We start from the raw sequence: 12,464 nt of genomic DNA, 5'->3' as shown, positions 1-12,464 counted from the left end.
AGATGGTCAGATAGAGCATTGTATGTCACGTGAACCGCTTTGGACCGTTTTGGCACCACCCATTGTGTTGGGTTGTGTGATCAGGGTAGCAGCGCGTGCCTGGCTGTTGCACCATTGAGGTTGGTGGCCGGGGAAGCACCGAGGATAACCGTCGTTATGCGCATGTGTCTTCCACCGCGTGTGTCTTCCACTTAGGGTCTCCCCTAGACCGGGGCAGATGCGGGCCCAGTGCCGTATAACGTCAGGTGCTTTAGGCAGCGGCCTTTAAAATTAGCTCAGTCTACTAAGACCCCTCTCCCATAGGGAGCGTGGTGGGTTAGTCGCACGGTCATACGGTCGCGAAATCGATCCGAACATTCTGGCTATGCATTGAGCGGTTGGGCGGCCAGGGTGGGACGGAAGAGGTGCAGCGGGGGGCCCAGCTGCTGTGCCTGGAAAAGGAAACGAGGGACAGATGGCAATGTACCATGCGCGAAAGGATGGGGCTCGGTTTGTCCGTGCAGTGACAGCAGGTCTGATTGCATCACCGCTGAGGTTCTGAACACGAGCAGCAAGCTCCTCTCTCCCTGCCTAATGACCTCCACACATTCATGTGTGCCGATGACCCGAAAATCCTCAACCCAGGAGGCGGTGGGCCGCACCAGCCGCAGCAGCCGCAGCCAGGGGACGCGGCAGCTCGGAAGCCGCAGGTGCGTATGCGGAATTTTTCAAGAAGAGCCACAGCGGGATAGACATGGGGGAAGAAAGCAGCACTACCCCCGCGGCGGCGGAAGCCATCAGCGGCGGCGGCGGCGGCGGCAGCTCGACTGCCACCCCCTCTACCGCAGCGGCTGGGGTGGCGGCAGCGTCGTCGCGTGCCAGCGCCGGCGGCAGCAACGCTGGCGGCAGCGCCACCTCCCAGTTTATCGCTGACGCTGCGAGCCGTACGGCTGTACTGCAGCATGATGCTTTCTTAGTGTTCCCAATCGCTTCTAGAGTGACCATGCGGACGTGAGTGGGCTCAACGTGTCAAAACCGCGGGAAGTGAAAGGGGAGGCCCACATGGCCGTGTTCATAACGGGGCCCACCTGGGGATGTTGGCTGTTGGCTGTTGGGAGTTGGGAGTTTTGGTGGTTTGGATCACGGAGGGCTGTGGTGTTGAGGGCAGTGGTAAGTGTAAGGGCTTACGGGACCAACCTGGGTCGAGCCTTCCACCCGTACAAAACTACTTAACGGAGCTGGGGTTGTTGATGATGATGTCCATGTGCGGTGATAAGCATGGACATTCGCTACAATACCTCTCTTTCCAGCCTCGTAACATGACCGACCTCATACCATACGCTGACGTCCATGATCTGTGTGTGAAAACCCAAGCACTAAACACGCGCAAGAGCGCGTGTCGTTGAGGGAGTAGTGGAATCCCCTTATGACGGTTGAACGTTCATTGAGTATGTGTAAGACCCAAGGGGACATATAACAGCTGGTGCTTGTGTTGGCGCCGTCACGGTGGACGTGCGAGTGTGCGGGTGAAGGTGTGTTGGAATGGAAAAAGGGAGGGCAGATGGGACAACGTCCATGGGCCCGAGTCTCTGAAAAGTACAGAAAGTGACACCGCACGCTATGTACACACGATGGCCTCGCCGTAAGTGGAACGCGTCGGCTTAGTATCATGTCGCCACCTAAGATGGCTCCCTGATGGCTTTCGCAGGAAACGCCGCACATCACGGGCGCATCATTTCTTCACAGGTCCCCGCCGCTGTTCCAGTTACTCAACCTTCCTTTACCCTGTTTTCTCCGTCTGGAGGTCCGCACTAATGTGTACAGATCAAAGGACGTTAATGCCCCTCGATGCTCGTACTTGCCCCTCGATGCTATGGCTTCGTGCGCTCGGACAAGCAGATAAGCGTTCATAGTCACATGCTAGCCCTGAGACTGAATTCTTGTGTCATCGAACTGGTACAACACGAGTCGATGCGGGTGCTCACACCACTTGCGCCAGGCACAAACGCGTCAGTCAGAGAAATGATGACGAGAGACACGCAGAAGGGCTTTAAGACTAGCAGGGTTCAAGACCCAAAATGTTTTGAGAAGTTTTTAATGGAATCTTTGACATGGTTAAGGGGATTTTTTGTACAGGCAAAGCAATCTTACCATTTATGGTCACTGACTTTGATAATGCAAGCATTCCACATATTTGAAGGTTAATGAAAAAAATTTACAAGATAAAGTAACCTATGATTCTAAAGAAAATAAAAGTTTTTAATTTTCGCATTTTTTTGGTTATCTTCACATCTGAGGAAGGGCAGGCGGTTTGCAACGCACGCTCGTCAGCCTGTCGCCAATCCCAGGCCTCAGGCTCAGTAAGACTGTCTGTCAATATCAGGTTTCTTAGCAGAGTCTATCTGTCAGGCAATACTGACACATTTAGTCTCACCGGAACTTTCGGAGTACGGAATACCCGCGGACCAAACACCTATGGGGCCAATATTTGGATTTTCGCTATATGTAAAGATCTATATTGTATTTTATTTTGAAATGATTTTCTTCGCTGATTCTCTTGTCTGATCTCAGAAACAATTTCAACTTGTGCAACGACAACCACGATTTTCAGCAAGGCCGCATCATAAATGTACCCTGCTTTTCGAATAATTTGAGGCCTTTAGTGTATTGCATCGCGTGAGTTTGGCATGTGACTTAAACGGTCCTAGGATCTGATGGAGGCGGCACACTCGTTAGAGGCGCAAATCTGCAAGCTTGACGGTAGAATAGATGCCATTGTTGAACAGATACCAGCGTGCACGGACAGGGATGCCTTAGCAGACCTACGCGAAGAGAAAAGGCAGCTACACGAAGAGAAAAGGCTGCTCTTGGAGCTGCTACGCGAAAAGGAAAAGCTGCTTTTGGAGGAGAAAAAGTCTCTTAGGATTTTGCACGAGAAGGAGCTCGCCTTGCTGCGCAACGGTGAGTTGTGTAAGCGCAAGTGCTTGGGGCTAGGGCGAGGTTTGCGCAGACCCGGGGTTCAAATTGTTGCATTAAAGTAAACACCGGGGTCTTGGTGAAGCAGCTGACCGCGTACTAAAGTGTATAGATGCGGAAGATGCCGAAGTATGTCGGTGAAACATGATGTGGCAGGAGTGGAGAGAATAAAGTGTATAGATGCGGAAGATGCCGAAGTATGTCGGTGAAACATGATGTGGCAGGAGTGGAGAGAATAGTGCAGCGGTATATTGTGAGTGTAGTTGAAGGGTTACAAGGCGTTCAGCGCACGGGCGAATTTACGTGCATACCTTTCATCGTGGGCGCGTCACCGTGCAAGCTAAGCAACGCGTATGCATGACGTGTAGCATCAGTCCTCAGTTCACTTCTTGTAACGAACATCAGCATAGGTCCAAGCCCTCTCGCTTGGAGGGATATGCAAACAAACATCATGATAGGTAAACTCGCACGCTACCGAGCATTAAACCGAGCACGCTACGAGCAGTCCTTGTAAGGAGCAGCATATCACCCAAAACTCTGGTGTCGGTATCGGCTGTTCCAAAAAGGTGTTCCAAGCCATCATGGCCTCGGTGCGGGGAGCATGGCTGGAGCCGGTGAGTTGGTTGTGCTAGCCCAGGCTTGACCTGACCTAAGACTCCGGCTCTAGTGTCCCGCGGCGGTGTAGTATGGAAGTGTTTGAGCTATCGTGAACAGCGCTGCTGCTGGTGATCATTTCAAGAGGCTGTAGGGTGAGCAACGGCACATTTGTAGTTCTGAGTTCGGAGCGCACCAGCCCCATGTGAAACATTCCGGCATGTTGTGATTGAATCCCCGATTGTGCAACCACCGCCTCTGTCTCTTCAGGATACAGCTTGATGTGCAATAATCCTGATCTGCATACATGTGACATTCTTGTCATGCAGGCGCGGCGGCAGGACCGGGCCCCGGAAGCACGGCAGCTGAAGGTGAGACCCCATCTGCATTGCAGGGCCTCTAGGCCTGGCGCTCGTGGGAAGGGAACCGATCCTCAGGGGGAACGATTGGGGTTTGGCTGAACGCTTATGGCATTAAGACGGGTGAGGCCAATTTGAGGCTCGTCTGCCCCGTGCTACGGAAGCAAGAAAAGAAGCGGGCCTTTGTTGGGGGTGCGGAGGCCGTTGCCGGGGGTGCTGGCCTATATCGGAAGGGCAGCAGCGAGGCCATCGCGTGGTGGGGCAGGTGGGTCGTTGCTGGGGGCTGCGGGGTGAGCTGGTTGCGCCCACTCGTGTTGGGTGCGTGCTGGGAGCTGTAAGAGGCGGCAAGGGGCAGCTGGCGGGTGGCGGGCCTGGCCCCAGCACCCGCCCAACACCCGCCCCAGGGGAGCTCGCATAGAGCGCGCCAGCTGTAGGCAGGTTGGGGTGGGTGGGCGGGGCGCTCGCTCGGGCATGGCACGGTGGGTGCATGGGCTGCGGTGCAGGCCTGGGCCCCGGCGCCTATGCTGTACTGCAAGTCAGCTGGAAGTTGTTCCGTCCGTCCCTTTCTGCTGCTGCTCTGTACCCGTTCGTTCCCGCGTTGGTTGCGTTAATAAGATCCTGCATGCATTTCAACTGGGCGACCGGCCGAACTTACTGACAAGTCCAGCTGCCAAGTTGGCTGGATCACGGGGTGCTAGTGACGGGGGGCAAAGGGCTTGGCGAGAGTCGAAGAGAGAGTGAGTGCACGGCTTACCCTTGCCGAAGAGAGAGTGAGTGCACGGCTTACCCTTGCCGTGACCCCTCCCCCCCACACACAGTGGCGGAGCTTCACAGGAAGGTCAGCAAGATGGAGTCAGTTCTGCCGTTCCTAGTTTCAAAGGTGCTCATGTGGCGTGACGGTTCCACTGCAACGCACAGCAAGTCGGCGAAAGACCGCAAGACATCTGAACTGAAGTCGCAGCTGCAGTGTGCGGGGGTGAAGGGCTGCCAGCTCCTGGGGGAAGGCATCCCCCCCAACTGCGTCAGCCTTGCGCACCTGTGCAAGCTATCTTGGGCGGATGGCACGTGCCACCTGCTGGGCTTGTCCAAGGAGGACGTCTCATCACCGCGCAACGCGTTGCTGCTGTCCAAGGTACAGACACTCACGCTTGCATCGTCCTCATCCTACATGAATGCAAGCGCTGTAGCTCGGGCATGGGCACGTGCGTATGGCATGCAGAGGCGGTTCTCTTGGCCTTGATGCAGTATGCCATCTAGCCTGTGGCGGCTGACGCTGCCTGTGTTCTTGCAGCAGTGTGACCCGCCACATCACGTGTTTCCCTGCAGCCCATCGAGCGCGCCTACGACAACTCGGCTGTTTGCTTCTACGAGGACCCAGCGGACAAGAAGCTCAAGCTACACATCCTGTGGGACGAGCTCAAGTCGCAGAAGCTCGCTGACTGCCAGTGGCTGGGAGGGCCCAAGGGCAAGGGCTATGCTGAGTTGACCAATGCGTTCGGCGACACAACATACGGCGACCTGGAGGCGCGGCCCCTACAATACTACAGCAGCACGGTGGTCCCCTTTCGCCGCGTGCTCAGCGCCCATGCGCAGCTGAGCCTCAACCTGGCACAGCGGGATGGCAAGATGGCTGGGAGCTGGACCTTCCAGGACTATCGCTCCATAGAAAACGTCCTCACCTGGCTTCGAACTGCAGAGCTGCAGGAGCCGCCCATAGCAGGCAGCGTGTCGGAGTTGGCGGAGGTCATGAGCATGAGCAGTGCTCCCGCTGCACTGTAGGCATTGTCGTAGGGGCTTGCCATTCTCTTGCCGCAGTCGCAGCCGAGCTGGGTGGCAAACTCTCGTGCAGCACAGCCTCATGGCGCGGTGCTTGCTGGCCGCCATGCAGGACGTGGCAGGAGGCTGGCTGGCAGCGGCAACGTGCAGCCGCCAGCAGCGACTGCTGCGCACAGGGCTGTACGACTAGGCTGTGGCGGCGGGGCGGTAGCTGCAGCCGCGCACGGAACCGCGTGGCGGCGCTGCTGGTGGTGCTTGGTGTGCGGGCCTGGTGGCAGGGTGTCTAGGCACCGCCGAGGGTGGAATCGTGGTTGCTTACCAAGGCCGTGCGGCGCCTGCACCTATAAGGGCTGCAGGCGACTGGTATGTTTGTTGCTGGCGGGATGGAGCAGGGAGCCGCGATGATGAGGCCGTGGTGTGGTGTCGCGCGAACATCCTTGCGGTGCTGATGACTTCGGTGTGTCGCTGGTTGGCATGTGTTCCAGCGGACTAGATTTTGGCATCAAAGACCTGAATGGACAACATGATTAGGAGGCCCTCCTCCACCCCCCCTGATGCTGCACTAAAGTCGGTAATGTATTAGCGGCCTTGCCGTTGCAGCTTTTGCATTGGGGTGGGGTATCCGTCCGTGTTTCAGCTCTGTAGCCGAATGAAGCATATTCTGGTAAATAACATGAAGTGCTGGTGGTCTGTGGATGGCTGCGCTTGTGCTGGGTTGTGCTCCATGTTAGCTGTACGATTGTTGGGCTGTAGTGCGGTGCTGCTGGCCTGCCAAACATTCAATGTCTGCACTGTGAAATCCGTAATACCCACCTCAACTGGCTTTCAGCATGACGTGCGTTCCCACGGCCTCTGCAACTGGATAGTGGGCCAACCGGGTACCGTACTGCTACACGTGATTCGTGATATCAAAATTCGTGAAATGTTATTTTTGGGCCCTGAGATTTTCACGGCGCGCACCAGAATTCGTGAAAGGACCGTGGTGTTAGGTGGTCGGGATTTTCACCGTGAAATTGCCCCCCTACTTCCCATCCCACCGCGTGTATCTCGGGGTTGGGCTTGCGGCACATCGCATCTATAAACACAGCGTCACCACATGGCTCCCTTTAACAGCTCCTTGTATGCACCACACACTGTCGACATGTCGACACATGTCCGGGTTGGAGCGTGCGCACATGCGCACCAGAATATACGTGAAACGGTGCCTCCAAAAACCGGTCTGGATTTTCACCTGCTCATCAAGAGTGGAGAGAATAGTGCAGCGGTATATTGTGAGTGTAGTTGAAGGGTTACAAGGCGTTCAGCGCACGGGCGAATTTACGTGCATAACTTTCATCGTGGGCGCGTCACGTTGCAAGCTAAGCAACGCGTATACATGACGTGTAGCATCAGTCCTCAGTTCACTTCTTGTAACGAACATCAGCATAGGTCCAAGCCCTCTCGCTTGGAGGGATATGCAAACAAACATCATGACAGGTAAACTCGCACGCTACCGAGCATTAAACCGAGCACGCTACGAGCAGTCCTTGTAAGGAGCAGCATATCACCCAAAACTCTGGTGTCGGTATCGGCTGTTCCAAAAAGCTGTTCCAAGCCATCAGCGGCGTCCATGTCACCCACACGGCTCTGAACGACTTTTCTGATCTTATGTTTAATTAAGTTTGTGTATGTTATATTTTTTTGCGCAAGTTTGTAATTTGACTTTACTCTGAACAAGGTGCTGTATGCGTTGCGCTACCAAAAGCGCGCCCCTTTGCTTGCACAAAAGTGCCGCTTCGCCAAACGCTTCCTCTTCCCGCGGCCGTTTTATGAGCCCAGTCTTGCAAGCTAAGACGTATGCTTTCGGTGCTTTCAGTTACGGCTAAGCAGCTACCCACATTTCCGGCCTGCATGCCGCGTGCGACTGTGGCCAACATGCCCTCCTGCGCAACGCGCTGGCACACCGCGGCCTTTCGCCCAAATAAATTACGTACACTTGTACACGCGCATTTTGAGAATCACACGCGTTCATCCGCGCGGTAATCTTCGCTCCTGGCTTTTGGGGCGTCTTGTACGGACCGTTTATTCGGCACAGTACGACCGGACACAATTGTGCGGGGGGCTGCTTAAACACTGGGGTCCTTGTGAAGCAGCTGTCCGCGTTTCCAAAGCACGTATGGTGATGTGGAAGGTGCCGAAATACGTTTGCGAGGAACAGAACGGGGCGAGACTGGAGAGGAAAGTGCAGTGGCTCACTGTAATGTGAGTTTAGTGTAAGCGAGTTACAGGGTGTTTGGCGCACGGCGGAATGTACATGCAGTCTTGTCGTCGTGCGCGTATACAAGAACAACAGCAACAACAAGAACGCGTTTACAGTACACGTCGCGTCGGTCCTCTGCAATCTTTTAGTAACGAAGGATAAGGCATAGGTACAAGTCTTCGCGCTTGGATGGACATGCCAGAACAGGCAACATGATGGGTGAACTCGCACGTGACCAAGCATGCACCCGAGCACGCGACGAGCCGACCTAGAAAGGAGCAGCGCCCCTCCCCCCCAGCGCTAACGCAATAGACCATCCCAAGCGCTGGTGTCCGTATGGGCACCAGCCGCAGTTCACACACGAGTCACAGTCGGACATGTATGCGACGTGAAGTGCGAGCGTGCCTAAATACAACAGCCACTGCTCAATGTCCAGAAGGCTCGGGCGTTGTCGTGGAGTTGCTGCCTGAAGGTACAATGGGCACCAGCAGAGCATGTCAAGATGGTGGTTGCATGTGACAGCTGGACAGGCGCGTCGGTGCACAGCATGCAAGGCATGCATTCTGTTCGGTAGGGTGCAGCGTGGCATGGAGGCTAGTAGAGCCAGAAGATAAGGCGCCTACCTGAAGCTGAGGGGCCATCTTCGCACCCCGCCAGGCGAGGAGCGATCGCGCCCTCCGCCGGTTGGCGACGCCGCTGCTAATGCCCACCGGTCAGCAATGTTGACGGGCGGCTTGGCGGCGGTGCCGGTGGAGGAGCCGGACGGCAGGCTCGGTGGAGGTGTGCCGTATGCACCCAAGTTGTACCTTCAGGCAGCAACTCCTATTGGGTAGCATGGGATGTCACGATGAGGACGTCCTGCACGTGCACTACACAAACGCGGAGTTTAATGTGCTCCTCCATATTGCTCCGCCGTGCAGGTGCTGGGGAGGCTGCTGGCATGGGCATGTAGCACTTGGAAGCGCATCACGTCCCAAGACTCGGTAATGGCTCCCACCACGGTCGCCAGCAGAATGTCAGGCGCGGGCACATCAGTGGCACCTGCGGCAATGAGAGCATGACGCACGCAGTCCAGACACGTTGCATGGGCATCGAGCGGCACGACAGCACAGCCGCTAATGTCGCTGCGTGCATACAGTGGCACCGGAAGTTGGCCTGCATAGCAGCACGTCAGCAGTGAGCCCCGTTTCCAAGATGATGCGCGTAGACTTGGATGTAGGTCAGCAGTGCCTTCAGAACAGCCCGAACGAGGGTATGCAAGGGGGGGTGGTGCATTATGGTGGAACGAGGAATGCCAAAGCGCCCGGCACATGCTTGCTTGCTGAGTGCGGCTTGGCCCTGGCAGGGTTGAGAATAAGTCAGGCCCCTTGTGGGAAGCGTTCTGCAATGCGTCAGTGATCCTTAACCGCCTGGTACGTGCTGGGGAAATACTGGACCTGCGGCACCCATGCCAAGCGGGTTTCAGGCGGGGTTTTGGCACTGCTCACCACCTCTTTGTCAAGCAACACCTGGTCAGGCGGCATCGGATCGCGGGACAACCGCCGTTGATAATAGTACAGATTGACTTTGAGAAGGCCTTTGATAGGGTGCCTCGCGAGCACATGTGGCTTCGGTTGCAGGAGAGGGGGATTAGCGGCCCCATGCTAGGTGCTCTGAGAAAAGCGTACGAGAAGGTGTCCATGGTGATGAAGGTAAATGAGAAAGTGGGGGGAGAGTTTGAGTCTAAGCAAGGAGTGAAGCAAGGGTCTCCTTTATCTACGGAGTTGTTTGGACTCTTCATCGAGACACTAGCTGATCTGATTGATACTCACGACCTTGTAGAAGCTGGTGCACGTAAGTATGACGCACCCCTTGTGGACAGCAAGCGCGTCTCCATACTGTTGTATGCAGACCAGGGTTCGACACCCCGTACGGGGCCCGTAAGTTTTTGGCCTTTTTTTGGTATCCCTGTCCGGGAACGTAGGACTTTTCGGTGGCTCCCATAAAGATTTTGGGGCGCGAAGCGCCCCGTACGGGGCCGCCCCCGGACCGGCCGAAGGCCGGTTACGGTGGCTCCCGTAAGGATTTTAAGGATTTATAAGAGGCCGTACGGGGCCCTGTTGGGGAGAGGACGGACCATATAAAGGATAAGGCCACACACTTGGCAGACATAATTCATATTGCAATATTTAACTACACTTTTCATAATACTTTTATAGCTTCTGGTCTGTAACATCCAGCGATGGCAGACAATGAGTCGTCAGGAGGTGACCAAGGGCCTCCTCAAAGTTCTTGTCATCTTTCCCTCACGGTACTTGTTCGCTATCGGTCTCTCAGCAGTATTTAGTCTTAGAAGGGATTTACCTCCAAATTAGGGCTGCATTCCCAAACAACCCGACTCGTGGAAAGCACCTGGTGCAGGCACAGGCCATCCCACCAGTCAGGTTACTTGCGCTTACGGGTTTTCAACCCGCCAACTCGCATACATGTTAGACTCCTTGGTCCGTGTTTCAAGACGGGTCGATCAACGCTTTTCTGCCAGAGTCTTTAGGATGCGGATCCCGAAGGACAAAGCAACCTTCACACCTTGGTCATCTCGGCGGCATCGGCCGGGTTACCTGGGTGGACCCAACTGTTTTCCCGCCAAGACAACCCACTCTGACCAGCACCCAGCACATTCAATGGGCCGTTAGGCACACTTAAGCCTGGGGGCACACACAAGCGCTAATCGCTTCCCTCTCAACAATTTCAAGCCCTCCAAGAAGCGCGCCACCTTAAAATTGTCGGACCTATGGGGCTCTGGTAAGCTCGCTCATCTATTGTGGGAACGGAGTTGGTTGTTGCCACTCCTCGCCGATCTCATGTTCGGTCCGGACGCAGGTGGAAAGCCTGCAAGCCAACCTGTTCCCACAAAGAAAGTAGATGATAAGCCTTGCAAAGAAGGTAGGGTAGGGACTCGAAGCTGATTGAAAGGAGCCGCAGGCCTGAAAGTTGACCGAAAGATTTGTGTTATAGGCAACCCCATCGATGCTCCTGAGGAGCTTGACTCTACGGAGCCTTGCACTCAGGAGGCCGAGCAGCAGCAAGCTAGTGGACCTGTCTGCCGAAGACGCGGGCCCATCGGCCACGAAGCAGCCGACGCCCAAGGTCCCTGTAGCCGACGACACCGCCCAACTCTACATGAGTAAGCACGGCTGGTTTACGACAACTGGCAAGCGACAACTGGCAAGCGCAACCACAAGGGCCATATCCTTGGTGGCTGCAACGTCTGCCAGAAGCACAACCCGTCGGGCGCGGCTAAGAAGTACATCGAGAAATGTGCAACCGTCACCGACAGAAACGACCTGCTTTCCCACGAGAAGAGCGTGTGTCACCAGCGGGCGGTGGTGATCGCAAGGGCAGCCACGGGGGCAGGTCCTTTGAACGACTCCGTCCGCAGGGGTGCACAGCGTGCTGCTATTGCCCTCTCCTCTATTACCCAGCTGCTCATCCTTTGCGTGCTGTGGATGATCAACGAGATACCGATGAGTCGTGCGTGGATGAGGATTTTGATGAAGATGAGGATGAGGAGGACCAGAAAGAGGAGCAGAAGGGATGGGCGGCCGCGGCGGCCAAGGCGCTTGGCTTTCGCTGAGTGTGCTGTGTCCCCGTGTGTAATGGTTCACGAGAAAATAACGAAAATAACGTTTTAGAGGGCAAAAAAATGCAAAGCGTCACTTTCCACAGCGTTTCAGCCAAGGACAATGCCCCCATAAAGGTTTTGCGGGGGTTACGGGGGCCCCTGTAAGGTTTTCGGCCGGTACAGGAGCCTGGTACGGGGGCCCCTCCCTAAGGAAAATTTGGGAGGTACGGGGGAGCCCGCAAGTTTCAGGAAGGTCAGTGTCGAACCCTGATGCAGACGATGTTAGTCTGCTAGCGACGTCACTAGAGCGAATGTCTGAGTTGCTGCATCTTGTGGACTTGTTTTGTGAAGCTTTTGGGATGCGACCAAATGTCTCAAAGTCTGAAAGGCTTGTTTTTGCATGTGATGGCACCCAGCAGTCGGAATTTAGCGAGAGATGTCAACAGTTACGGCTATCAGGCCAGGTAGTACCTGCCAAAGATAGCGCTCGCTATCTGGGCTTGGTATATGGGCCAGAACGGCCTTTTAGTGCATGCCGTCAGCAGTTGTGTGATACAGGTCGGTCCGCTATGTTTTCCTTAAGCGCAAAGCTGGACAAAATGAAGCTGTTTGCCCCCGATGTGCGAATGCGGTGTTTTGCAACCCAAGTCCGAGCAATTCTGTTGTATGGCTGCCAGGCGTGGGGCCCTTTTGCGCTGGCAGAGGTCGTGGACAGGGTGGGAAGGCGGCGGGATAAAGCCAACCTTGCGGAGGGCATGTTCGAAGCCTGTTTGAAGGATAGTGCAGTCCAGCTGCAGATTTTAATCATGAGGCAGGTAGTGGGGACGGCACGGCCATCCCACAGGCTGTTGTACGCGGAGCTGGCTGAACTCCCCTTACAATATTACATGGTGAAGCAGATCCTCCGTTTCTGGAACCGCCTTCAAAAGCAAGTTGGATC

General features: G+C 55.5%; 1 protein-coding gene across 1 annotated transcript; it reads left to right on the top strand.

The window, feature by feature from the left end:
• Positions 1-3,536: 3,536 nt before the first annotated feature.
• On the top strand, positions 3,537-6,033 carry VOLCADRAFT_103893 (uncharacterized protein; the record flags this gene model as incomplete). The annotated part of the gene is made up of 6 exons (XM_002948514.1): positions 3,537-3,569; positions 3,879-3,920; positions 3,953-4,173; positions 4,313-4,356; positions 4,727-5,040; positions 5,235-6,033. The coding sequence occupies 6 exons, from the start codon at positions 3,537-3,539 to the stop codon at positions 5,685-5,687; spliced, it is 1,107 nt and encodes a 368-aa protein (XP_002948560.1). The 3' UTR covers positions 5,688-6,033.
• Between the last annotated feature and the right edge of the window lie 6,431 nt (positions 6,034-12,464).

Source organism: Volvox carteri (assembly GCF_000143455.1).
Source record: "Volvox carteri f. nagariensis unplaced genomic scaffold VOLCAscaffold_10, whole genome shotgun sequence".
Classification (NCBI taxonomy): Eukaryota; Viridiplantae; Chlorophyta; class Chlorophyceae; order Chlamydomonadales; family Volvocaceae; genus Volvox; species Volvox carteri.
This window is presented reverse-complemented; position numbering and strand designations above follow the sequence as displayed.